We start from the raw sequence: 19,712 nt of genomic DNA, 5'->3' as shown, positions 1-19,712 counted from the left end.
TCAGGGCAATTACAAAGTATCAATAATCTTAGTAACGGTAATATTTAATTAGAATACAACAACATTAGAGCAGTAGTCTCTCTTTTCCTCATTGAATCAAAATTTTGTGGTGATGCTGATGACACTTTGGTCGAATCAGCTGTTGAATAAAATATCAACACAAAACATCCTCACATTAATAATATCAGTTGTAGTCAAGATGATACGGTTGTTACACGAGTTTGATCAAAACATAGGAAATCAGCTGTTAGTCGTGCATGCGCACTAGATCACAGCCAAAGAGCAGTTATAGGATTTATTGTTTCAGTATAGAGATATTTTAAAGAACTACTCCGGCAGGTTCAAAGGATTCCAATATGAAATGGAAATCGATACTAATGAATCAGTGGTTCGAAAACAGTATCCAATCACGTAGAAACACTTACATTTGTACGAGGTGAGATCAAAAATTTATTGCAATTGTGGATTATTACAACTTGTCAATCCATTCACAGTAACCCTATTTTAGTTGTTAGAAAGAAGAATAAAAAGAAGCTATGTATCGATTTGAGATCAATTAGTCAGCATTGAGGTTTGTGGCTAATTGAACCAGAAGGAATAGAACATTTGTTGGCAGGGAAAATCGTTCACCTCTGTCCTGGACCTCCATTCTTTGTACCAACAGTGCTACTTGCACGCGAAATAAAGATTTACAGCGTTCAATTTTGAGGGACAGTGCTATCAATATCAGAGAGTACCCTTCGGACACCGTAATGGTGGACGAGCCTTTAATGCTATGATGTGTCATGTGCTAGGCCCAGACTCACACAGCAAGATCATCAAATATACCGATGACCATTTGGTCAAAAATAACAATTACGAAGAACATATGAAGTTAGAGCAAATTTTCGCAAAATTTAAGGAACATATCATCACGTTGAATATTGATAAATACATGTTTTGTGCACTGCAACTATCGTTTTAGGGATATGTTACTAGCCCAAAGGGGATAAAGAAGGATGAAAAACTATCAAAGCAGTTATGGAATTACCAAGGCTCACTAATAAAAAGATTGCAATCTGCATTGGGATTATTTGCGTGGTGTCACAACTTTTTAAATTGGGCTATCCAAGCCGCCCCATTATATGAATTGCAGGCTAAAGACCGGAAATAGCAATGGAGTGAACAGTGTGAACAAACCTTTAATAAGATAAAAGACGATATTTGCACTAATGTTTTGTTAGTAAATTTAGATTTTTCAAAACCCGGATTCCAGTCGATTACATTCAAGTGGATGATTCAACCGTCGGATTGGGCTGTACTCTTTGACAGGTACAGGGTAACAAAAAGCGAATTATTCAATGTATTATCCAGCCGTACTTTGACTGCATGCGAACATCGGTACACAATTTGAGAATTGGAATGCTTACCAGTGATTTACGCCTTAAGAAAATGGAAACCTATGTTATGAGGAAGACGCATAATTATTGTCACTGACACCATCATGCTCTTCTCTTCCTTAAACGTGTGAAACCATGGAATAATAGATTATTAGACCGAAGTGCGGAAATTACAGAATTTCAACACGATGTAGAATTTGTGCAGGGAAAAACAATGACAAATTCAGTGACACTCTTAATAGATTGTTTCCGTCAGATGAACACAGGCTACTTAAAGTACATTTATTCTGAGGGGCATGAATTTACCTCCCACGTGGATATTGATAACGTTTACTGAGTGAACAAAATGATCATATTTGAAGATCTTTTGCGTTGTAAGCAACTAAGTTTAATTGAATGGCAGTCAATCAGAAATAGTCACTGCGGGCAATTTTAAATGCTAAAAGATTACACTAGTTAACAAAGGTTTTGTTACATAAAATTAAATACCTGTACTTAAAGGAACTTTTTGCGCTGAATTCGAATATGCACTCGGTTTTTCTCCATCACGTACGATTTTCCCGTAACAGAGGGATTTTCGGGAAAATCCCTCAAAAATTTCCCTTTTCGTTTATTTTACACCCCAAGATCTTGTCCCCTTGCATATACTAACATAGAAATTATACCTAAGTATACTTTGATTCATATTTAACAAACCCTCCAAGTTTCGTAATAATCGCTTTATTCTTTCTAGAGAAATAAATATGTTTGTATGTATACTGTGTGTACTGTTTATTGCACCTTATAGTAATGCTTTCAGATCTCTTAAGTTGAGGTATAACGTTTTGCTTTATTACCACAAACACATATATAAAATATAATACAATATAATTTACAAGTGTGACAATTTACAATAAACAATAATACAAATGTACCAAAAGGTCATGAAAAGACAATCAAAACTATCACAATATATGAAACTTCCATTGGGTTACAAAAACGTACACTACTTCCTTCTTTTGTAAGAAATGTTGCATTCTCTAACAAGACCCCAACAATAGTCCCCCATCATTGAAGGATCCCATCGTCCCTGGTACCTTTTCTCCATTGCCATTATATCTTGGTGGAATCTTTTCCCCTGTTCGTCGCTGAGAGCACCTAGGTTAGCAGGAAAGAAGCTGAGGTGGGAGTGCAAAAAGTGGATTTTTAAAGACATCCTACAACCCAACTCTTTGTATTTCTGTATCATCTCCTGTACGATTTCTGTGTAACTCTCAGCTTTGTTATTGCCCAGAAAGTTGCGCACAACACACTTAAATGCTGTCCAGGCAGCTAGCTCAGCACTGTTTAACTTGCTGTCAAAGCTATCATCAAGCATTAATTTCCTAATTTGGGGACCAATAAACAGTCCCGCTGAAATCTTAGCATCACTCAGGTTAGGGAACTTATCTCGCAAATACTTGAAACCTTCACCAGGTGTGTCCATGGCTTTGACAAAGTTTTTCATAAGTCCTAACTTGATATGAAGTGGCGGTAGTAATATCTTATTAGGATCTACCAAAGGAGCGTATTTGACGTTGCATTCTCCAGGTACGTAATTCACTCTAGGTTTCCATTCCTTCACTTCATAATGTTTGTCATCAGCTCGGCTATCCCATAAACATAAAAAACATTGGTACTTCGTGTAACCGCACTGCAGTCCTAATAAAATACCAACTACCTTGAGATCACAACATATTTGCCAACAATGGTCCTTGTAATTTATAAGATTTAGCAAAGTTGACATGGTGTCATAGGATTCCTTAATCTTCACTGAGTGCGCAAGTGGTATAGAAGGTTTTTTATTTCCATTATGTAAAAGGACAGCTTTAAGGCTGACCTTTGACGCGTCGATAAATTGCCTCCATTCTTCTGGAACGTAAGGAATTCCTAGCTCCGCCATCAACCCATTTATATCCGTACATACGCACACATTATCTTGCATTGAGAAATAGCTTGAAAATTGAACATGCCTTTTCCTGTACACTGATATGTTCGTTTCTGCATCCAATAACTTCCACTGCTGGAGCCTTGATCCCAGAAGTTCCGCTTCTTGTTTTGTCAGGTGCAAATCACGGATTAGGTCATTAAGTTCACATTGCCGGATGAAATGTGGCTCGCGAACACAGTCAGGGATGAACGTTGGATCCTTGGATGTACATGTTGATGTCGATGCTTCATCAAGGTCATGATCATCATCAGTCTTTTGGCCATATCTCTTCCCACTTGGTAGGGGGCTCGGGAAGTGGAAGTTCATCCCCGTGCGGAATAGGTCTAATTGCGGATTTAACGTTGGGATAACTTATTGTGTATTTGCTTTTTTTTAGAATGTCCCTTAACTACTGTGAGACAAAAATAACAATCATCCAGATGGTTGGTGGGTTCTCTCCACACCATTGGTACAGCAAATTTCATGAACCTCCGTTTCCCTTTGGCCCATGCAAGTAAAGTGACGTAGCACGACGCACAAATTATGTTGGGTGCCCAAGTTTTGTCCTGATCTCCCACACGACATCCGAAATATATATAATATGCTAGTTTTACCGAAGGCGTAATGGATCTACACTGTCCTTTAACTACAAACTGGCCACACACATAACAAAAACTATTTGGTGAGTTAACACACGAACGCCGTCCTCTTGACGCCATTGTACTGATCACAAACTAAACTTCTGGTCTTAGTTGGGTATAGTGCCGTTAAGATCAAACATGAAAGCACTCTTAGCAGCAAAGACAACTTTGAAAGTGAAGTAGTGTTAAACCACACGTCAATATAAAAATGTACAAAACTCCCTCACCAGGTGTCAAGAACACAAGAAAGAAAGAAATGCGCGGGGGAGGGGGGAAACGATACCGTAGTGGAAAATTCAGACTGCATTAGTTCATTGTTGTCAACAATGAGTCTGTATTCCATTCTTTCTTTCTTTTGCATTCTGTTAGATTTGATAACAAATATTGATAACCATTTCATGAACAAAACGAAAAAACTTGGAGAATTGTATATATATGTATTAAGATATACATATACTGTACGTTTAAAAAAAATATACGTTGGAAGTACATTCTATTTTTATACACGTTTCTAATTTACAGAGAGCAATACAAGTGTGTTGTTGACTATTGTAAATATTCATTTTTATGTCTGTGTTTGTAGTAATAAAGCAAATCGTTTTTACCCCAACTCAGGAGATCTGAAAGCATTACTATCAGGTGCAATAAACAGTGCACACAGTATACATACAAATATATTTATTTCTGTAGAAAAAACAAAGCGATTTTTACGAAACTTTTAGGGTTTATTAAATATAAATCAAGGTATATTTAGGTATAATTTCTATGTTACTAAATGTAAGGGGACAGGAGCTAGGGGAATATCTGAAAAAGGGAAACTTTTGAGGGAATTTCCCGAAAATCCCTCTGTTACGGGAAAACTGTACGTGATGGAGAGAAACCGAGTGCATATTCGAATTCAGCGCAAAAAGTTCCTTTAAGATCAGGTGATTTTTCTCATGTAACAAACAAAAAGTTTAAATTTGTTAACTAGTGTTATTTAAGACCAGTGTCTTCATGTGGATTTCTGCAATATCCGCATGCAAACGTGATGCAAAAGACCGTAAAGCGCAACTCACTATTGAGGATGAAAAATTAAGTAAAATCTTTGAGTTTTACCCCCCACGATTAGGCCGGTTATGATAAAGAAGACGGTGATTATGAGGAATGAATGAAATGTTGGAATGAAGAAAGTGTGGCGAAACTGGAGAACCCCGGGGAATTCCACGCACACGGTGTTTGTCCACCACAAAGTTCACTTGGCGGGAACTGAAATTTGATATATATCAATATATATATATATATATATATATATATATATATATATAAAATCAAAGACGATTTGGAAAAGAACGATTATGTTTTAGTTTTTGATTATTAATGAAATGATTTTCAGTTTGCATAAACGGTTTAGTTATTGGATCAAATGTTATGAAAAAGGTGCATACACAAAATATTACACCACTATACACTCGTTAGAAATTTCGATTTTACCATACAAAAAGAAAAACAAAATCAGGCAACACTTACGAGACCAACACACACAACATGCATTATTATTTAGTATAAGTATTTTGGAGTTTGCGTTATTTAATACGTTGTTGTTTTCTAAATGTATGAAGTCATATAATATACTCAATTAAAAATAAATCGAGAAACCTATTGATATATATATTTATGGTGAGAAACTAATATTTAAAAAAAAAAAAAAGGAAAAGAAAAAATAACTATATTAATAGTGGCCTAAAGCTGGCTTTGAAGTTATACAGGGCGAATAGCCTTATGTTTAATCAGACAACAACTGAAATGTGCTCTACTATATAGTGTTGTCCAATATGCAGTTCCCCACGGTGAATTCTCCGTAACTTGGAAGAATATACAGTGTGTTCCTTCTCACATTCAAGACTTAGTGTAAGGACGAGATATATAGTAATTTACTATTACATTTGGAAAGTTATTTAACTGTCGGACTGTCTCACCTTTTACAAAGTTAAGCAATAGGATGAGTTCTATTATCTGTGCAAATTTTGCGGTTCCATTAAACGAAAAAATACGTATTTAATTAAGTATTAGAAGTATTGAAAAGATGTCACCGTTTTTCAAGCTTATCAATTGCTTTGATCAAAAGGATATAGGGAGTTTGTGTTAACTTCCAATTTATTAACCAAGCCTTGTATAAAACACGGGAGAACTTTTGGAACAGCATCTGTCACAAGCTTACACTTGTATGTTTGTCTATGTTTTTGTGCGCTTGGCTTCGCTCAAAGCTCATTATATGGAAGAAAAGAAGGAAATCGCCCACACACTGCCTTCCTTAGGACTGTACTTTCGAGGAAATGAAACCAAAAAAGAAGAATATGAGATGGACAAACATAAAGAAGTATAGTGACAAAATAAAAAATGACTTTATTAGTGGTAGCTTAATGGTAGAGTAAACCTGGTTTGAATGTCATACAGGTTGAATAACCTTATGCTTAATCAGCCAACAAGTGAAAACTGCTTTACTATATACAGTGTTGTCCAATGTGCCGTTCACCCATTGTGAATTCTCAGTGACTTGAATGTATATACAGGGTGTTCCTTCTTGCATTCAAGGTTGGGTGTAAAGATGAGATTTATAGTAATTTACTGTTACTGTTATGTCTCAAATCTTACAAAGTTAAGCAATAGGTTGAGTTTTTTCATGTGTTCAAATGTTTGTGACTCCATTAACTCAGTTTCAGGTAATGGAAAAAATGCATATTTAAGTAAGTATTGCAAGTATCGAAAATATATCAGTGTTTTTGAGGGTTATTGTTTGGATTAAAGGATGATAGAAAGTTTTTGCTAACTTCGAATTTATTAACCAAGTCTGTTATAAAAATGGGCTAGTTCTTGGAACAGCCTCTCTCACAAGCTTACACATGTATGTTTGTCTATGTTTTTGTGCGCTTGGCTTCGCTCAAAGCACATTATATGGAGAAAAAGACAGGAAATTGCCCCCCTCCCCCCACACACTGCATTGCTTAGGAATGTACTTTCGATTTGGTCCCGTAAGTATGAACTTTCCGAAAACTTTCTCTCTGCAAGCGCTTCGCTTCATGGGGATTGCCCGGGAAGGAACATTTATTCGGGTGCGTAATTCCGAACTGATTAGTACGGCTGTGATGAAACGCGCTTCCCGCTTTATTATCATGGATCAGTGGGTAGATTAATGAGAAAAGTAAACTGTGCGGAAACTATATGTATTCAGATGTGATAGCTCAGTATGTTGAAACGCGCTCCCCAGCCTATCGCTAATGTCTAAGATGGTCGAGCATCACGAACAATGATTTTTTAATTTACACATGTTTCAATATTATTTTGTGTCTTCATATATCAAGCAAAAGTGTGTTGTTTAAGCTATCGAAGGCAAAATTCAAAAGGACCGAATTAGAACGCATTCCGCACTGACGTGGACAATGGTGGATTATCACTCACAGAACCACCTACTGACCCCTGCAACTGCTTCTGACTCAATACCAAGACAGCGACGGTCTTAAAGTGGATTGGCCGGTCGAGCGTTCTTGTATCATAAACACATTCATGACAAAAACCATCTACAAATCGTTAATAATATACAAAAGGTAGATCTCACGAAAATGTAATATTATTAATTCGTGCAATTCAAAAAAATAGTAAGTTTTACATATTTGTACGATTAATGTAACTTGCACATAATTTAATTAAGACGCGCGATTATATCCGTTACATACTATGTAGTAGAATTTTATTTTCTTGTATAGTCATTTCTAGCTTATTATTTATATCGAGTTAATCTACATACACATTAGAAATTTAAGGGCACTTATTCTCATATTCGTCGCTCCCAGCTCCGGTGGAGCTTGGGTATAGGAATGGTAGAGTCGGTTTTCGTTGTGGAAAGACTGGAAAAATAGAGATAGATATAGAGAGACGAAACAAAATAACTAGCATACTCGTGTTAGATAAAAATCAAACCAGCTCGAAAAACGCGATTTCAAAAAAAAAAAAAAAATATTTATAAAAACATAGCTATGACGAAATAATGCATTTAAAACATACCTGAGGGCTTGAGGATTGTATGTTCCTCGATTACTATTTTCTTCAACGTCTTCGTCTTGTCCGTTGTTGTCAATAATAGTGGCAGAGATGTGACTGCTTGACCCTTTTGTGTTGTGTGTAAAATCGGAGGATTTTGTCATGTTGTTACTGTTGAAACGTTTAGCATTTCCAATTACTTCATTTGTTGGTAAACGCCTGACCAAACATATTGCTTTTGCAGTTAGTTTCCAATCTGATACTGTTTCATATTCATTACTTTCTGAAGTGATATTCTCTCCTTCCTTTCCACTTTTTCGTTCCTTACATTCCACTCGTATTCCAAGAGAATCTTTATGATCATTGATGTTACTATTATACAGTTTATAATTACATTCTTTAATGGGCTCGTTTTCTGTTTTCACTTCAACTTTAATAGGAACGTCTTCTGCTTTCATTTCAGTCTTATTAGAGACAAATTTCAAATAATGAAATGGCATTTTGCTTAAAACTTTAAGTTTGAGATTTGAAACCTTCTGCAGATAATGTGAAAACAAAACAAACAAATCTGAAAAAATAAGAAATATATTATTCGCTTTAACAAAATTTATGGGCGAGCGGGGAGAAGACAACGGTGAGCACAATTTGAGTTAGTCGCTTGAATAGTTTGAGATCAGACTAGAAATGTAAAAAATACTGAAACCAATATTTTATAGCATCCGAGATCTTGTTACAACTCACACAAAAATAACGAAATACCTAAATACCGAAAAAACAAAACTATACTGAAATATGGAAATACTGTCTAATATCCGATTCTTTTTTCTCTACTGTCTCACTTGCTAAAGGAAAACATAATATATTCTATTACTTTCCATTTTATTTAATAGTAAACTTTTTATCAGGAAACAGACAATCTGTCCACTTACAATTTCCAATACACAAAGTTGCATTAATTTATAAAAGTCATACATAATATAAAAATGTAAATTAAATGACTAACCAAAGAACATAAAATAAATTAGACATGCAAAAGATTAAAAGAAATATCCTCAACCTGTAATAGATAAAAAGTTAACCGAAATATACAAAGAATTAATGCATTACATAATATACGAAATTCCAGGCAACACTGTGCTGTGCAATGTGATATAATTGAACCTTCGTATAACAGTACTTGAATATGTTTCTCTTTTTCTTCTATTATAGGCCTTTCTTACGTTTCATGTACATTATTATCTTTAGACACAGATACATTTTATGAAAGTACGATTCTTGTTCTTTTTTTCTTTTTCTAATTAAATGAAGCTACAGATTCTCTAACTACGATCAACGTTGCATGAGGAGAGAAGAAGCTAAAAAGTTAAAATTTCCTGTGCTACATTACTAGCTCATATTCCTGAAATAAAACATGCAAAAAAGAGTTATACATATATTGTAGCGGTTCTTGGTTGGAATCCTCGTGAGGGAACAATATTCTACAGCGGTCGGTGGTTTATTCATCGCTGGGCATATTTCGCTACTTTCAACGTTAACGTACAGGCTGGTAGATAAGTGTTCGTATAGTCCTTCCTTGCGGATTTTTAATTAGCTTTAGTGGTTGAGTAAAGTAACGTTCTGTTAAACAAAAAAGGACTTAATAGCACGTTGCACTATTGTTCGCTTTGGAAGTGCCCCCAGCTACATTCCGCCCGAGTATACTATGTAAGAATACCATTTTTATTGCATACTGGTTCCGCGCGAAAACAAACCTGAAGGCATCCACAAAGTGTATCTGCCACAACCACCTTTTCCAACCTTTTTGACCCAGAGTACGAGAAGCAATACGTGTTTGTGTTACCTCGTGTAACGGTACGATATTAAAATGTATCAATAATTCTGACGCTAGACATCATATTCTACGTATATACGGACCTTTTAGTTACATGCTCGTTTAAAGTGCTTTGTTTTTTTTGCATACGGAAGATCACAAAAAACAAAAATATCATGCATAACTAGGAATTTATATATATAACAAAATATTACTACACACTTATGGTAATTATTTTTATACTAATCGTATGTATTTACGTTTATTTGAGGCCCTTCTAAAGCGTCGTCACGTTCGCGTATTACTCGTAAAGGGGGAAAAACCTTTCATACCTAGTACTTATCTGATTTATAGTAGTCCTTGTCCGTCCAGCTCTCTTAGCTAAGAAGACAAAACACTTTAGGCGAATACCATTGTATTTGATGAGTTTTCAATCTTCCACTTTATCGTTTTTAATTTACTTAAACTGAAAGTTTAGGAATCTCATTCTTTGAGACACCAACAATTTTGATGCAACAAACTGAAGTAATCCACTTCCTCTCTCCATCGTCCATGACAGAATGCATTCACTGCTCCCAGCCTCTTCTAACCCGGGGTGCTCCCACCTACCAACGCAAAGCAGTGGATAACGAAATAGTTAAAAATAGCCATGAAGCATTGCGGTTAAGACTGTATTGGGAGGAAATTTTCTCTTTGCACTACATTCCATAATCACATTCGAAGTGAAAGGATTTTCTGCGTCGCAAAGGCGCATACATTCATATACACATTTGTATGTTTGCGAAGAAAAATTTCTCAGAGCTGCCTTTATGCGAGATTCACTTAAAAAGTTAAAATTTTTCTTAACCCACATTGAATGAGTTCTAGTTTAGTGTTATAATATTTCACTTAAATGTAGATAACCTTCTCAACACGTATTAAACACATATTTGCTTGTCCTTTGCTGCTTTTTGTCTTAACTTAAATACATATAGTGCTACCTATTTCTTGTAAAATTTATTATGCAGTCGTTATTGTATGCTTTTATAGTCTGATCTTGCAGTTTTTTGGTATTTTCGGTTATTTTCACTCGATTTTTTCTAGTAACTTATTTCTTGGTGATATTGAAGTATAGCGTTCATTCTAGTACTAATGTTATTTGAAACATAGAAGTACTGGTTAATGTTAGGTCCTAGCAGCATGTCGTCCCTTTCCGGCATTAACGCAGTAAGCGACATTTGTTTTCGAAATTGACTTTTTTGCAGCTTTTGGCTCAGAATTTTAAGGCGCATCGAATGGTCTAATCGCCATGTTTCTATTTTTAACCGTTGCCGAGATAGCTATGTCGCTTACATGGGTGTAAATAGTCTTACTGGAGGCAAAAATGTCGTAATACTCAGTCGTTTTATTTACTGTTTAAATGTTTTCGATGAAACGAAGATATTGACTTGTAGTCTAGATTGCTTCAAACACCAAATCATTTTCGTGCTTGGAGCCAACAAATGTGGTATGAACGTGATTATTAAATTATTTCATGGCAAAAGTATAGTAAGCGACAGCTTGATGTCGGTTCTGAGTCGCTTGAAACAATTTTGATGTAATTATATCAATGATTTCCAGTAATTTTTTCAGTTCTATTTACGTGCTAAGAACACACACTTTTCCTTACAGCAATTTCGATATCTTAAAAATATACCGTAGAATGGGGTGATACTGATCATGCGCGGTGAAACCGATCAATTGCACGTACCTGCATTGAAAGAGTGCTGTCATCTCTCGTTTCAAGTCGAGTGTAGGAAAGAAATCATGAGAAGGGTGATTAGACAGGAGATCTGTGAGCATAGAAAGTCAGAGCATGTTCCATGCAGATTGTGTGTTTAGCGCAAATTTGCTTAATGGTAAAAATGTACTTATTGTGGAACCCTTTTTCCGTTATATTGGTGTGACTACAGTATGTAGTTTATAGCTTTTGGTAAGACACTATATCGTAACAAGGTAAAACAGCTGGCCTGGTGTAAGTTTGCATAACAGTATCAAAACTGGTGAAGTGAGGGTGGGTTGCTTTACAAATTTATGCCAAGTTTAGGAGTGAAACCGATAATGCCGAGAAAGTGTTTGAGACAAGTTAGTCCGTATACTCCGCATAATTATATTGTAAAACAACTTGAGGAAAAATACAAGATTTACAGAAGGGTGGAATAAGTATCCGAAAGGCAGCATAAAATTATAACGTCTCATTAATAACGTTTTGTGATAATGCCAAAAAATAAGTACAGCAAGAAATATGGTGGTCAAACAGATCTCACTGAGAAGGTACAGATGCATCTTGTTGAAGGACTATTATGTGCTGAAAGGCGTGTAAAATTCCCTGTGAGCAAAACCCACATACGTTACTTTATTGGACAAGCGACGCAAGTCCTTGAGTTCAACAGATAAGAGGTAAAGTTTCTTCATAAAAAATGTGGAAAAAAAAGGCAGGTTATATTTATGTTCCCGGATATTCCTGATGTACCTGTCTGATCTTCACCAGATTGTCATGATTGTGACTGAAAGATAGGTGTGTCGAGGTGTACAATTTCGAGGTCTCAATGTTTAAGGCGTGGAATAACTATCACAGTGGACGCTCCTTTTTACCACCATTGTACGTCTCTATTCTTTGTAGTGTGTTCTGTGCTCTGACATTTACTGATAATATATGTTTGAAAGGTTCCTTCATGCTATGTATTACCTCCCGGCCAGTCCTGTACCGATCATCCGCAGCAATAATTTTCGTTTTTATTATTTCGCATGTGCTGATTTGTTTTCTGTACCTTAGATGTAAATAGGGGACTCACAGGGCATAATTCTCACCTAAACCAAAGTCTAGAAAATCTCTAGATAAATCAAAATTCATGAAAATAATTATGATTTTCTCACATTAATTTTTACAAGTTGCGTCCACTTCCACAAATATTTTCACTAAAGCGAGAAATAGACATTTAAACTGAGATTTTCTTTTTCCTATTGAGTAAGTTTATATTAAGAACTATTAAAAATTATTTATTCATTGTTAACTTTAGTATGTCAATTATACAAGGACCCCTTTGATGGGGTATTCCATACCCCGGCTTGACCGTATCCATCCTAGATTTGCCTGTTAGGAGTGATACGCCTCTGATCCGTGGGAGACTACTGTCAACATACATGGCTTAAGACTCACCGTAGTAGACTGGATATATTTTTAATTGACTGAGTAAAGAATATCAATGGGTCTTAGAAGTTTAAACTTTGCCTTTAAAACGTTGAGAATATCGTTGAAAAGCAGGACATTTTTCCGCTTAATGAACGATTATCAAAATTTCGTGAACATGATTTTCAGTCTTTAATAAACTTCCTGTGTACAACTGGATAAAGTAAAGGTAAAATATGAACAATCACTAAAAGTGTGTTTTAAACGTTCCATCACATACTTGAAAAGGTGCAGAACAATATCCCGGTTTCACGCACTGAAAATCACGTAGAACTTCAAATAATTCATTTTTTTAAGATGTCTCTATGTGTACATGTAGTTTATGTTTCTTCACTAATATCTCCGAAAATTCTGATTTGTGCGCAGCTTTTTGCATTAGGTAACACTGTTCAGCTTACGGAATGGTGAAAGGATCGTTAAAAATTCAGTAAAAATGTTATATAAAATATTCCTATTGTTTACAAGTTATTAGAAAAATTATTTTATACACTAAGACTAAACGATCACTTCACTATTACTACTTTCTAATAGCGTGTTCATTCGCCTTTGTGGGTAATCAGAGCATTCAAACGCTCATGAATAGATTCCTCATGGTATACTCCTTGTATTCTGCAGGCTCAGTCCAAGCCATTTATTCTGCAGCAGTTCCTGTAAATGGTGCAGATTTGGACGGAGTGCAGCACACTGCACAGAACATCTCAAAAGTAAGGGACCATATGGTTGTCGCGCAAATCAGATGCAGACATACGCCATCTGATTGAGCATGAAAAGATATGGAGAACAGAGAAATTTAAGGTGCTAAGGGCCATAGGGAGCGGAGCGAGGAAAGAGGAAACATTGAATGTCGGTAAAACTGAAGAAAGTCAGGAATGACGGGAAAAGTTAATTTCTTGCAAACATTGAAAGAAAGACAACCAAAAGAAAGAAACTAAACATAGCAAGGGCATCAAGGACGAAGAAAGATCATAATCAGGGTTGCCACCCGGACCGCAGTGTTGACAGCGCTGCATAACATTGATGTGGAAGATATAGCAGTATAGCAATTCATGCACAAGGAAAAATATTATTAACACAAAAGAGAATTGAAAAAACACTGTACACGTGTGTAAAAAGGTTTAACGATAGTCGTGAGTGAATAATGTATATGAGGGAGGACAAATATAGACATGGAAGTGAAGGGGGTACACATGGTAACACAGAAACAAAAGTGTTTGGGAGCACTCCAAACAAGGATGACACTCTTTACAACATGACAGTTCCTCACGGTGTTCAGTTCTACAAAAAGCTGATTCCTCCGAAATGCACAGGCCTTATACAACCTGCTGATGTGTTCTTATTTCGTCCATTCAAAAACATGGTGAAGTTGATCATAGATACGTTAGTGTTCTCCAGTATTAATGTGTGGCAACGTGAGAACTTTTTCCGCTTTCAGTCATTTATACATTACCAGTTTTCCTCTAGGCGATTCCAAAAGATGATACGCTTTGCGTTTTTCAAATGTAGCTACTCCAATGAACATCCTGGACAGTTTGAAACACCTTCCGCGTGTTGCTTTGAAAAAGGACTCACAGAGGAATGCTGCAGAGACGCGTGTGACCAGCTTGCTTTCATCCGCTGTGCTCACAGCGAGAAATGTTTGTGTGTTGACCACGCATTCATTCGTGATCTTCACGTCAATTGCAATTAAACTACAAATGGTGCGTACTGTTCTCTATTTTCCTCCATTTGTATTCACGCGGGTGTAATATTCACTCACGACTACGTTAACCCTTTTTACGCACGTGTACAGAGTCTTTTCAATTGTCTTTTGTGTTAATAATATTTTTCCTTGTGCATGAATTGCTATACTGTGCTATATCTTCCATATCAAAGTTATGCAGCGCTGGCAACACTGCGGTCCGGGTGGCAACCCTGATTATGATCTTTCTTCGTCCTTGATGTCCTTTTTATGTATAGTTTCATTCTTTTGAATGACTTTCTTTCAATGTTTGCAACACATTAACTTTTCCCGTCATTCCTGACTTTCTTCAGTTTTGCCGACAATTTCTATTCAATGTGTCCTCTTTCCTCGCTCCGCTCCCTATGGCCCTTAACACCTTAAATTTCTGTGTTCTCCATATTTTTTCATGGTCAATCAGATGGCGTGTGTCTGCATCTGATTTGCACGACAACCATATGGTCCCTTACTTATCAGCATGTTCCATACATGTCTAAGAGGTGGGCAATTTTGGATGTCAGGGTAGTATTGAAAATTCATTTTTATGTTCCTCCAACCATTATGTAATAAACGCAGCCCGAAAACACCTTCCGTTTTCCTGCTAGAATATGGCGCTGTTCTCTTGGACTTGGAGGAATGGGTTGCAATATCTTGCACCGTGAAAAGTTTAATCGAGAAAGAAATATCTGTGCGTCGCTTCCCAGACACAGACAATAAACAGCACGGCCACCGTCCTATTGAATTACCATGCTGTAACCCGGAGACGTATACTCATGCTGTTTCCAACAATCTCATTGACATGGTTCAGTGAAAAGCGGGACTTATCACTGGAGAAAACCGTCTTTCATTTATTCATTGACGAATGGTCCCTTTGCTTTTCTCTGTCAGCTGTATGTTCTTTCTGTGTTGTTATAGTGCTGGTCTATGGCTATGTCCCTGCGTAAGGTATGTCCCATGCTCATCATTGAAATTTGTTGTAAGACTTATTGACCCATATTGTACTGGTGCGTCAATTTCTCCATTAACATACGCCTGTGGTGGGATACAATAGTGCTATTCGTTGTTCATTTTCTGCCCACCGCACGTACCTGATCCAAGTGTTATCGCTTGGCGGATGACTGACCGTCATGGGCACTGTTGGTAAAACCTTGACACTGTAGCGCTTCAACATCATAAGAGTATGGCTATCACAGATGTACTGACAGCAGCTATTTGTGCTCCAACAGTTTGCGCTAGTCAAAATTTACTCACATATTTTTGTTTACCCATAACGGGCATCAGCTGCGTTCTATTATGTTCGGTAGGCTTGCGCGTCTTCTATGTAACCTGCTCATGACGTGGAAGTTATGTGTTATCGATATTTGATGGCGGTTATTCCTACTGTAATGATCGTTCTGTGAATATAAAATCTAGCTGTTAAGAAAGGTTTATTTTAGTAACTAATTAGCAATGTGAATTAGTTGTGATCTTTAGGAAACTAAGGATCAGGCCGGAGAAGAATTGAGGGCAAGCATGTGGAAAGCCAGCAGCTCTGGCCTTACAGAAGGTGCAGTCCCGGCATTCGCCTGTTAACACTGAGGAATATCACGGGGATCCTCAGTTTGGATGACTGGCTAGAACAAGATTTGTGCTCATGTTCGACCTATCCAATGCTGTTTGGCAGGCAGGCAAGTTGCCCCTACCCCACCAGCCAGGTAAAAAATTGTCAATGTTAATTATGTAAAAATTAAACCGATTTCAAAGATCGTGATAAAAATAGCAGAGTAATATTTTCTTAAAGCTTCGATTAACGCTACGACGTGCCTACTACTTATAGTTGAACATTCAAGTCAATGGAAATCAAAGCTACCTAATTTATTTATTGTATGTAAGATTTCTGCCAACTTCAAAAGTCAGCTTTATTTAGTAGACAGGAGGTACAATTAGTCAAAGCTTTTAAAACTATTACTTTGCACTCCACTTACAAAAAAATATTACTTTTATCCCATTTTTAGTTCGGTTTAATTTTTTTTCTATTTTCTGCTTTCAGTTTTCCTGTGGGAGGAATATTTTAAATCTAACCAAACAGCAAGTTGAAGAACAAATCATGAAGCCGAGGGTACCAAACGAGACATATTCCAATATAGTTTACTGTTCGAAGAGTGAGATCATGAAAATTGGGGCCTTACTCACACCAGTGGTAGACTATTCCTCTGACGATATCATACTTAACCAGGCTTGTCTTTCCGAAAACTCAACAGATTGGTTGGACAAAACAACACCAATCTCATCAGAAAGATATATTATATATTAAGAGGAAAAGGGTTTCAGGAAATTCACCTACAAAGTCGAATTCAGGTGATGGTTACAATGAGGAAAGTGGTGCTAGGAAACGGAGGAAGATAATAAGTAGCATGATCACTTTTACACCAGAAAAGAACATCGTAGCCAAAAGGGATTGGGAATTAAAAAGAAAACTCCTCAAAAAGAGAGAGAAAAAACAATTAAAGCAAAGTGACCAAGCCTACAACAAAAACAGGCAAGAAAGATTTGAAAAGAAACAAATACAAACAAACAAATGTAAGTCTTGCCCAAATAAATGTTCTGATATTCCGGAAGAGAGGCGCCAATCCTTATTTACACACTTTTGGTCTTTAAAACCAAATGATCAAAGGAATTGGATCTTAGAACAAACCATACAAGTTACAGTGAAAAGGAGGATTCAGGGAGAGAGCCCACGAGCATCATCTTTTCAGTATTTTATTAACTAAGTTGAAGGCTATAGAAGTGATTGTCTTCAATTCTTCTTTTCAACATTAGATATCTCGCAGAGGTTTGTGAATTACACTGTTACACAATCCACTGAAGGCTTAGCAATACCTGATGGTCGAGGACCCACTCAGTTCGCCCCAATGCGACATCCGTGCGAGATGTGAAGCTCGTTGTTGAAATTATTCAAAGGCTTCCTGCAGTGCCTTCTCACTACTGTAGAAATAAAACAACACGACTATATCTTCCTGAGGATCTAAAAAACGTCACTTACCTTTATACGATTTACTCACGTGCAATGAACGAAGAAGGAAATATTCCTGTGAGTGAAAGCGTTTTGGGGGATATATTTAACTCAAAATTCAACCTTAGGTTTCATAGAGCCAAAAAGGAAAAATGCCACAAACGTATCGCATTTACCAACAAGACATACGTAACCCAAGAAGAGAAGGCTGATTGCGCCCGACATATTGAAGATAAAGAAGCAAATAAGGCTCGTTTCTAAAAACCAGCAGAGTTTGAGCGGTTGTCAGGAACGAACACTTGTCGTGAGTTTCGATTTGCAGAAAGATTTGAGCGTACCTAATGGCGATTCCATGCTTTTATATTACACACGACAGTATTCCGTATACAATCTCTCGATATATAAATCAAAAAGCAGAAATGCATACAATTACGTATGGGGTGAGAGCGAAGGTAAACAAGATTCGAATAAAATCGCTTCCATCCTTTCGAGATATATAGGTGTAGTGGACGAACGAGGTAATATTTCAACTTTAATACTGTATTGCGATAACTGTGCCGGTCAAAACAAAAAGAGAAATATTTTGGCTATGTCGAAATATGAACTTGAAAAATCCAGAAACTTGCAACGAATCCAGATCAATTATTTGGTACCGGGTCACACATATATATGCCTGTGGACGGTGTGCATAGTCAAATTGAGAAAGCATTTCATAAAGAAAAAATGAAAGTCCTTCCCAGTGGATTACCGTTATGGCGACAACAAAGCCACATAATGTTGAATTATTGAAGCATGATTCTTTTAGAAATTGTACTTTGGCAACCCAAATCTTCAGTGCTAAGAAACATGAGTCAGGGGAACCTTTCTTGCTGTCGAAAATTAGAGTTGTCACCTTTTTAAAAAATAGTGAATTTGTCAAAGTTAAGTATTCAATGACTAAGGACGCAGAATATTTTACACTCAAATTTCGCCCACCAAGACAAAAGCAGCCAAGCAGACTTTATGTGGCAACCATCCCTATCAGTAAGGTCAAATATCAGGATCTTGTCAAATTGTATAATCATAATGTTCTACCAAAGCATCTACACAGGTTCTACCAGCAGTTGCCACACACGGGAGAAGCACAAGATACACTCGCTGAGACAGATAAAGAGGACACCGAAGAAGAAATTTAAGATTGAAACATGTTGTCATCCTTTTTTATTTTTCTTCCAATAATTAAAAATTGATAAAGTTCAGTTTTGTGAAGTTTCGACAATTTGCATTTATTTAGAAAATGTATGATTCAAATTTTCATTGTATCAGTAAGCTTAACAAATCAGTAATAATTTGCAATATTCTAAGCTTTAAGAATTTTAAAAAAAAAAAAACTATAAATAAAAGAGAAAACCATTTTTTTCTGTAAATGTTGCTTAACGCAATCTCACTATGACACTGTGTGCCTTAATGCATTAATACATTTCAATAAGTGTCGTTTGAAGCATTGATTTGTTAAAAATGTAAGCAAAAATGAATTATGCGTCAAAATAAGTGAATATATTGAAGCTATTATATACGTCACTGTTTTATTTGACGGAGCTTGTTGAATTATATTAGCTGTATTTTACTTACGAAAATAGTCCAAAAAACAAAAAAGTTATCCAAGAAAAACCATCAAAATTTCAGTTTTTCGGCTCTCCTGTAAAATTTTCAAAATTTCGCTTACTGCATTAATGCCGGAAAGGGACGACATGTTCTTACCAGAAATGGGTGCATCTTTCGCACAGAAGGCGCTCAGGCTAAGCAAAGAGCACTTAGAGTCTTTTACATAGTGATATAATGGGGTATATACCCACTTAGTATTCCTATCGTCCAGGGGTTCACGTTGGCACAGTGGCAAAGTATTGACTTCTTGCGCATGGTGTTCCTGGTTCGATCTCAGCTTACGCCAACTGAGATTTGTGGTGCACAAAGACCGTGCTCATGGGTTTTCTCAGGGTACTTCCGTTTCCTCCCACTTT

The 19,712-nt window shown here is 36.5% G+C and overlaps 1 protein-coding gene across 3 annotated transcripts in view; it reads right to left on the bottom strand.

Annotated features, from left to right (window-relative positions):
• Positions 1–19,712, bottom strand: part of LOC145691054 (uncharacterized) — an 81,640-nt gene that overhangs the window by 54,739 nt on the left and 7,189 nt on the right. For all 3 annotated transcript variants that reach the window (XR_014132332.1, XM_081766690.1, XM_081766691.1), the window contains exon 2: positions 8,010–8,553. Coding sequence is in view for 2 of the 3 variants with exons in the window: in XM_081766690.1 (XP_081622816.1) it covers positions 8,010–8,485 (476 nt within the window). In the remaining variant the exon portion in view is untranslated. The remainder of the gene's footprint in view (positions 1–8,009; positions 8,554–19,712) is intronic.

The sequence above is a fragment of the Thermobia domestica genome, chromosome 7, assembly GCF_964235325.1.
Source record: "Thermobia domestica chromosome 7, izTheDome1.hap1.1, whole genome shotgun sequence".
Classification (NCBI taxonomy): Eukaryota; Metazoa; Arthropoda; class Insecta; order Zygentoma; family Lepismatidae; genus Thermobia; species Thermobia domestica.
Note: the sequence above shows the minus strand (reverse complement) of the source record. Positions and strands in the feature narration are given on the sequence as shown.